The following is an 8,476-nucleotide window of genomic DNA, read 5'->3' on the forward strand; positions in this document are numbered from 1 at the left end:
TTCCTTCTTCCTCTGTCTCCATTGCCCATTGTGCTTCATTGCTAAATGTTGAGGCTGTTAAACATTGAGATTCCCAGCACTAGACATCTCTTGCATCTTCTCTCTCTTTTCTGGTCTCATTCATTCCTGTAGCTGTGAGTCATCCACAGGCCAAATGTATGTTTCCAGTCCAAACCTTTCCTCTGAGCTCCAGGCTCATATGCCCAACTTCCTGCTGGACTCACCTTTAAATTTCTCACAGGAACTTGACACGTTCAAGACTGAATTCTCTATTCCACTACGTTCCCATTTCAGTAAATGCAGCCAGCAGTTTCAAACCAAAACCAAGCAGACTCTCTCATGTACACTTTCTTAAATTCGGTTCATCAGTAAGTGCTGGTACATCTGCCTTCTAGTCCATCTATTTCTCTACCTCCCGGCACCCTCGTCTGAGCTATCGACCTTTTTACCAAAATACTTTATAAGCATTTCCTTTCTAATCTTTTAATTTCCAGTGTATCCTGAATACAGCAACCAGAAGAATCTTTTTAACACATAAATGACATCATATCACTCCCTTACTTAAAACCTTTCAATGCTTTTCTATTTCACTGGGGACAAAGCCTAAACATGTAACCTTGATTATGATCTATAGTGTCATCTGTGATCTGGTTTCCACCCAGCTCACCAACTCATCATGGCCCACTCTTCCTGTATCCACTGAGACCAACCAAACTTTCAGTTCTGAGAACACAGAAAGCTCTTGCATTCCTCATAGCCTTTGCTTTGGCTGGAAGAATTCGATTACTTTTTACATGTTAATTTCATCTCATTCATAAGGACTCCAAATCTGTCCCCTGCAATTTACCACCAATCTCCTTCGCTATCAGTGAGGCCTCCTCATTTCTACTTATCCATAAAAATGATTTGTAATTTTCCTTGTTCTTGCCCATTAGGGTTTCAGTTCTATAAGTATACACAAAGTGTTCTGGCACAATGTCTGTACTAATAAATATTTATTGAATGAATGAAAATGCAAATCATTCTTTCCTCTCATAACCGTGTCTCAAATTCACTGTATTTGAAATTTTCCGTTCACCTTGTTCCTCCCAGCAGTTTTTCTCTCCCCATTTCCTGATAGGATATAACATGAATTCTTCCTTTCCTTTCTTTCCTGGCACACTGTCCCCCTCCACCACCACCACACACACACAACCTTCATATCTTCACTCAAGATAAAGAGAGGGTGGGTAGCCTTTAGTAGAATAGAGATTTAAGAGCCCATTCGATCTGGTCCTTGAGGATAAGGTCTTACATTAAATATTCTGCCCTCCAGAGATGCTTCTGGGAGTAAAGAGAGTAGACTTAAGGGATGTCATGTTTTAAGCCTTTCAGTTTGAGTGCCAAATACCTACTACCCTTTGAAGTCAAAGCTTTCTAAATGTATGAAATCTCACGCTCTTGTTTTTAAAAGTCAGTTGATGAAATTTTAGAGCCATAAATATCCCAGGCCACTTAGTCATTACTCCTCAGCACCAGCCCTTCCTTGCCACTACTAAATATCAAAGAACACGTGGGCAAATGTGTGTGTGTGTGTGATTGTGTGTGTAATCTTAGAATCTGGATCTACTGATGTCATGTACTGAGAAAGAACAGTGGAGAGTGAGAAGCTGGGGACAGAAACACAGAAACGTGGAGTGAAGTACAAAGGAAAGAAAACATGACCAGCGTTTCAGAAGCAATTTTCTTCCAGAACACTTTCTGTGGCTCTTGGCCTCCGGCCTCTCTAACGGCAGTTAGTGCTGAGAGATGATGAGGACCAAATGGATCCCATGTCAGACAGCCTGGCAACAGCCCTGCAGAAACCAGGGGGCCGATTCTGCCAAGCTCTAGCTGAGATGCTTCCAGGAACAGAATCATTTGGAGGTGCTGCCCTTCTCTTTTCTCAGCTGCCAGCTAAGAACAGAATTCAGACACCAGGATACACTGTCAGCCCGGACTCAACCTCTGGAGTTTAATGTGAATCTGGGATCTGAGAACCACTTTCCCGAGGCAGCAGCGCCCCACACAGCTGTTGAGAGCAGCCCTACACCTCTTATCTGCAGAAGACCCTGGATGATTGTGGGACACAGCTGTCCGCCAACGTTCTCTCTTTACGCTCCAAAAACATAAGGGCAGCTGGTGTTTTTTTTACTCTTCTGTTTTAAGAAATTACCAACAAAATCGAGTGAGTGCAGGGGAGTGAAAATAGCCCCAGACTGGGAGCTAGGAGTCCTGGGTATTTTGTCCTGACTCTGTCTCAGCAGCATTGACCTTGGGTAATCCATTTAGTCTCTGCTTTAAATTGCTTTCACCTGTAAGACTGTGCAGTTCTCACTGCCGCACTTGTTCCTCATGGATATTGACAAAAATTAAAGAAGACAATGTGTGTGAAAATGCTTTGAGAACAGCCGAATCTTTCACAGATGTAAGGAATTACTGTCGATAACAATAACAACAATAACAATAATAATATAGTGCCCATCTCTGAAAATTACCATAAATGTATTTTTTACTAATTAACTTCAACCAAAAAATAAAGAAAATATCCAATTGAATCTATTTTTATAAGGCCTATGAATTTTTAACTTTCAGTTTCACATGAAAGAAAAAATATATAAGAGAAGAACATATTTGCTATATTTAATAAGATTTATATCTCTATTATTATATCACTATACTGATTACATTCCTGTTATAGAATCAGTGGATAATTTGGAGGAAAAAACTTTAATACTAATTTTTTGTACTACTAATGATAGCTGCTATTTACTGAGTTCTGACCATGAAAAGCAGGAGAGAAATAGCACCAAGTTAAGCCTGACTCTTTAAGCGACGTAGTTTTACTTCCCTTTTGCAGACAAAAAAATTAAAACTCAAAGAGGTTTGTTTTCTGCCCAGGATAAAAATTAATAACTGGCAGAGCTCTGGACTTGAACTCAGGTCTAAAATTTGTGTTTTTACTTGTAAATAATACTCTCTGTGAACTGTTACAGCTATCATCAATAAAACAAACTAAAACATTCATTTGAGATAATTAAATTAGATAAACAAGTAACTTATATTTTTGAAAGCTAAATTTAGCTAATTACAGTAGATTTGTTGATATTCAAAAAGGTTTTGGAAAATGAGTTTTGAGGTTCTCATATCCTTATTGACAGGTACAACCTGTATTTGTATCATCATACTAACTCTGGCTTCAAATGATCCACAGGAGAGAGAGTTGGGAATTTGCTTCTAAAGAAAGTCAAAAATAAAAATGTAGTGGCAGACTCTTTTCTCTAAATGTTTATTTTGATAAATAGTCTCTGGGTTAAATTACTCATTTAGTACAATATTTTTTTATATTTATTTTCATTCCTCATCTTTGACAGTTGTCCTCAAACTGGGCCACACATCAATCACGTAGTAAATTTTTAAAATGCAAATTTCAAGGCCTCTGCCTAGACCTATTGAGTCAGAATTTGTATTTCTATTTATGAAATTCTGCCCCTCCAGGCATCCCTGATATAGCTGGTTCTTTCACTGATCTCTTGTGATTTATGACCTTTCAGAATTGATTTTTTTAATCCTAACATTATATAGTCCTTATACCATTTAAATCACTTGGCTTTTTTTCAATAGAACTAAATTACAAAAGCTATAGTTACTGAAAACCACAACTTTCTATAATTATGACTCAAATGGGTTGAAAATGGAAAACATAGACATAAAATTTTAGAAAGTCAAGGAAGAAGAAAATCCTAACTGCCAACTATTTCCTATGTTGAGACCTCATATTGCAACTTCCTTCCAAAGTGAATTTTATGTCTGAGCCATAAAGATCTAAGAGCCCCTCGTGGGAGTACTGTAGCAGCAGCTCTCTAAGACCATTAGATTCACCTCTTTCAGCTCCCAACCACTTCAGTAAAGACCTTCGGCCTCTCCAAGAACTCCCTGCACAAACTAGCAATAATTCACTGTTATCTAACATGATCATTCCTAAGAGATATTTTTGTTATTGCTGTCAACGAAAATTTTGTTTAATAAACATATATTGTTATTTTCCCCGTATGTTCAACAACTCATTAAGAGCTATACATAGACAACAAAAATGTTGCCAACAATGTATAAATAGAGAAGAAGCGTGATGTGGCCAACAGCATAGTTCAACATCATAAAATTGCATTAATATGTCATTGCAAATATTTGAAAACTGGTTCTAAAAATAAATAGGTTAAAAGTCATCTAATAACTAAAAAACAAACAAACCAACAAAAACCATTCAAATCCAACTCAGTGTAAAATTTATTCTAAGAAAAATCTTTATCATCTCAAATTTTTAATATTTTTTTTTAAAGTAAAGTTTGTTGTTCTCTTAAATGTACATTGTTTCTTTTCTGAAAGACATATTTTTAGGTGGGGCTTTTAAAAATAATCATCTCATTAAACCCATAGCATATTTCTTCTTGTCCCCGCATAAGGAGTATAGTGATAGAGAAGTTTACTAAGGTACCGTATGCCTTTATCACAGCTGCGTTGAATTTGTAACCTAGGAAACCAAACCAGCTTTTAACAGCCAGTTGAAGAAATTGGCCAGTTGAAAAGTTCAAGATCTTCCATCCAACCTTTCGGGAAGGGAAGGTTGGATCTAGACATACTTGAGCTAGAACAAGAAGAAGCAGGTCTATAGAAAAACTGCACGTGAATTTTGATAATATTCAGGCTAGTGATAGAATATGGAAACATACTGGTAAGTCTGAGCAAAATAAAACCCCAAGTAATACCCACATTTTGAGAATGTATCAACTTGGTCAACTTGAAAATCAGACTATAATCAAGGTTTTTCTTTATCTTTCTCCCATTGAGAAACATGTAGGAGGAATCAAAGATTAAGAGTCAGAGGTCCATAGATTTTACTACATTAGCATTATAACACTCAGTAATTTGGAATGATGTACAATTAGAGTGAAAATTATTTTCTTGAGAACACTTTCATAGAAATGAAGTTTAATCTGTTCCATGTAATTAGGTTTGTATGATGTTCTCCTATGATTTTGTATGGTTTGGGGAAGAGAGGACCTATATGGATTTTATTTTTTTTAAGCGAAACAAAACAGGGAAGTTTAATAAACTTTCATAGTTTAGTATTGATTTATGCAACTAACACAAAGAGTCTTGTATACAATGAATGAATTTTGCTCAAATAACACTTGCTGGTGATTTTTAAGTTTTATTCTAAAGATATCTTTGTCCTGTGTTGTCTTCCTTTAACAGCCCACTTTTCCTGTAGGTCCCGCAATAGGGACAAATACGGCGATAAGCTTTGCTCCTTACTTAGCACCTGTAACTCCTGGAGTTGGGTTAGTCCCAACGGAAATTCTACCCACTACACCAGTTATTGTTCCCGGAAGTCCACCTGTCACTGTCCCGGGCTCAACTACAACTCAGAAACTTCTCAGGACTGACAAACTGGAGGTACTTCAATTCTATTTGTGGTTTAAAATGCATTTGTGGTAGAAGTGTATTTCTATGTCAGTGAATGCTTGTGAGATATTACGTACATATTTATCTAAAAGTCATGCATTCATGATTCTTTGGTTTGAATCCAAGGTCAAGTATAAAGGAAATTAGTCAGTGGGAAATGAATAAGTTTAATACAGACAAAAATCAGGAGTAAAATATTAACAACCAATGGAACACTGAATTAAGCACTGTATGGGCCATAGCGATGGCTCCTGAAGGCATCCAGCTGTGCCAGGCGTTAACCTTTGCTAGATCCTGAAAATGGCTGGCCAGTGGGGGACGCTCAGAGACAAGGGTAGGTGTAAGTAGGACTATGACTACTGATGAATTGGTATGACCATATTTCAATATTTTAAGAACTAGTATGGCTGCTCTACAATGTTGCAGAATATCAGCTCTAATTCTGTTGTTGATAAACAGAAGGAATTGGAAGCTGGGAAAATTTATCGATTGAGGTAATTTCTTTAACTCAAATTCAAGTGTTCGATAAAAGTTAAGAAAATAAGTACACATACTTATAAAACATAATTTTTAAGTCACAAGTCAAGCCAACCCATCTGGACTTTACTGGGTAAAATTTCTCTTTAATCAAAATTAGAGGATTCATCCATTGATCTTACCTACTATATCCTATGATATTTATGGGATATTTTATATGGGTGTGTAAGGATTTTAATAGATTTTTAAAAGAGCTCCTTTAATCCCACTACCAATTAAAGTTGTTAGGTGATATATTTATGGTTAGGATGTATGCTGAGCTTTGTACTGGATCCTTCGAGAATGTTCTTTTGTTTAAATATTTACCCAATAAATCTTGAGGTCAATAAAATGTTGCTGCCTAATATCAGCTTCAATCTAGAGTATATGAATCTTAAAATGAAAAGACTATAGACGAATCACTACTGTTTTGATCGAGTCTGTCCCTGTGAATGTTGAACAGATCTTTCAGGGACTAGAAAAGTGTTCAGGGCTCCACCTGCTGGACTCATGGAGATGTATCGTGTTTAGGAGGTGACCCTGTGGTTTAGAAAACAAATTAAATCAGCTGAGCTGAGAACAAAACGTCCTTTCCAACAGGACTGGTGGACAAAGACATATGTAAAAATGATTCACAATGACTTAAGCAGAGCGGCTTTATTTCATTTCAAACCAGGATTGAACTCGGCTGCACACAGCCAACCCTTGGTAAATGCTTAATGGCTAGTGTACACCTCTGATGCAGGCTCAGACTAAAATCATTCCATTTATGGAGGAAGGCTTACTCAGAATCTATGGGGACATCTTAGCAATTTTATTTTGTAAATTTCATGACCTAAAAATGGAATGTTGGCTGATATTCAAAGTAAGAAAAAGTAATTAAAATTAACAATTTTGTGATTTATCTGTTTACCCTTCAAACTTTCCCAAGTATGTTTGACTTTCATAAGGCTTGAATGTCACATCAGTGACCCTTCATATAGTGTCACTGGTAACCAAGATGTGAACCACCACTTAAACATATCAACTTTTGATTTCGAGCTTAAAAAGAAAATAACATAAAATTTTACTAGTAATTCTTCCCTGCTAACGATATTTATAAATATAAGTATTATGTATATATGTTATTCATGTTATTTTATGTTATCAATATTCAGAGCAAAATTAAAGAATACTATATAAATTCTACAGAAAATTTTCTTTATACAGTAAACTCTTGATCCACCAGAATTCTCAGAGCATGGAGCATTCTAGTTACTTGAGATTTCAGGATAACTAAAGATTGAGGAATAAAAAAAGGAATAACAACACACCAACACTTCAAACTCTATTCTCCTTCCCTCATTTATTTCTTTCTCTTTATCTCTTCCCATATTTCTCTCCTTTTTGTCTTTTCATTTTTATCTTTTCTATGTGCTGTCAAAAACAATAATATAGTAACCTTAAATGAAAGTTTCAGTGTGTTAGATATTGTAGTTCTTCTGGTTTATGATTCTAAGCTAAATTATCTTTGCAGAGCAGGGGAGACCTGGGGAAAACAGTATTCAGCTTTACCCCATCCCCATTTTCCATCCTCAGAGAGAAAGAACAAGTTTGTCATTCCCCTGGCTTCTTTTCGGAGTTGTATGTATACCTATGACCTGGTGGCTTAAACTATGATGGAATTATCTCTCTATACAAAAAAACTTACAATATCCCAGAGCTGTCAGGGTAGGAGATTTGCATATATATAGATGTACATAGATGTCAAAACTATCTATCGTCTATCTATAATCCCCCTATATATAATCTCCAAATTATTATGTATCTAATATACGTATACTAGATATATAGAGACAATGGAGTCCTTGTTGGTCTTATTTTGGCTAAACTGCAGATTTCGACTTATTTTCTCAATGCAGAGACTCACTCCAAAGCAAAACTCAAAATAGTGGTTGTCAGGGATTCTGGTTACTTAAGTTATGGATAATCAAATTTTAACTGTAAATGGTACAAAAGCCACCGTTAAAAGAAAGAAAAAGCATTTATTCCTTCAAACAACAACAACAACAACAACAAATGGCTGTGCTTGCAGAGGTAGTTTTCGGTGGCCATCAGGCTTTCTTCTGCATTGTCTGCTCTTGTTCCCCATGTGTCCTAGGTATGCAGGGAGTTCCAGAGAGGAAACTGTGCCCGGGGAGAGACCGACTGCCGCTTTGCACACCCCGCAGACAGCACCATGATCGACACAAATGACAACACCGTAACCGTTTGTATGGATTACATAAAGGGGCGTTGCATGAGGGAGAAATGCAAATATTTTCACCCTCCTGCACACTTGCAGGCCAAAATCAAAGCTGCACAGCACCAAGCCAACCAAGCCGCGGTAGCCGCCCAGGCAGCCGCGGCCGCGGCCACAGTCATGGTAAGTGGGGCGCGCCCGCCGCGCACCTTCCTCCGCCCCCGGAGCCCGGGAGTTCCGCTGCGCGCGGAGGCG

General features: G+C 37.3%; 1 protein-coding gene across 4 annotated transcripts in view; it reads left to right on the top strand.

The window, feature by feature from the left end:
- Positions 1–8,476, top strand: part of MBNL2 (muscleblind like splicing regulator 2) — a 150,987-nt gene that overhangs the window by 102,524 nt on the left and 39,987 nt on the right. For all 4 annotated transcript variants that reach the window (XM_015590906.2, XM_015590905.2, XM_006913822.3 and 1 more), the window contains exons 4-5: positions 5,275–5,475; positions 8,141–8,404. In XM_015590906.2, coding sequence (XP_015446392.1) covers positions 5,275–5,475; positions 8,141–8,404 — 465 coding nt within the window. The remainder of the gene's footprint in view (positions 1–5,274; positions 5,476–8,140; positions 8,405–8,476) is intronic.

This window comes from Pteropus alecto, unplaced genomic scaffold (assembly GCF_000325575.1).
Source record: "Pteropus alecto unplaced genomic scaffold, ASM32557v1 scaffold72, whole genome shotgun sequence".
Lineage (NCBI taxonomy): Eukaryota > Metazoa > Chordata > Mammalia > Chiroptera > Pteropodidae > Pteropus > Pteropus alecto.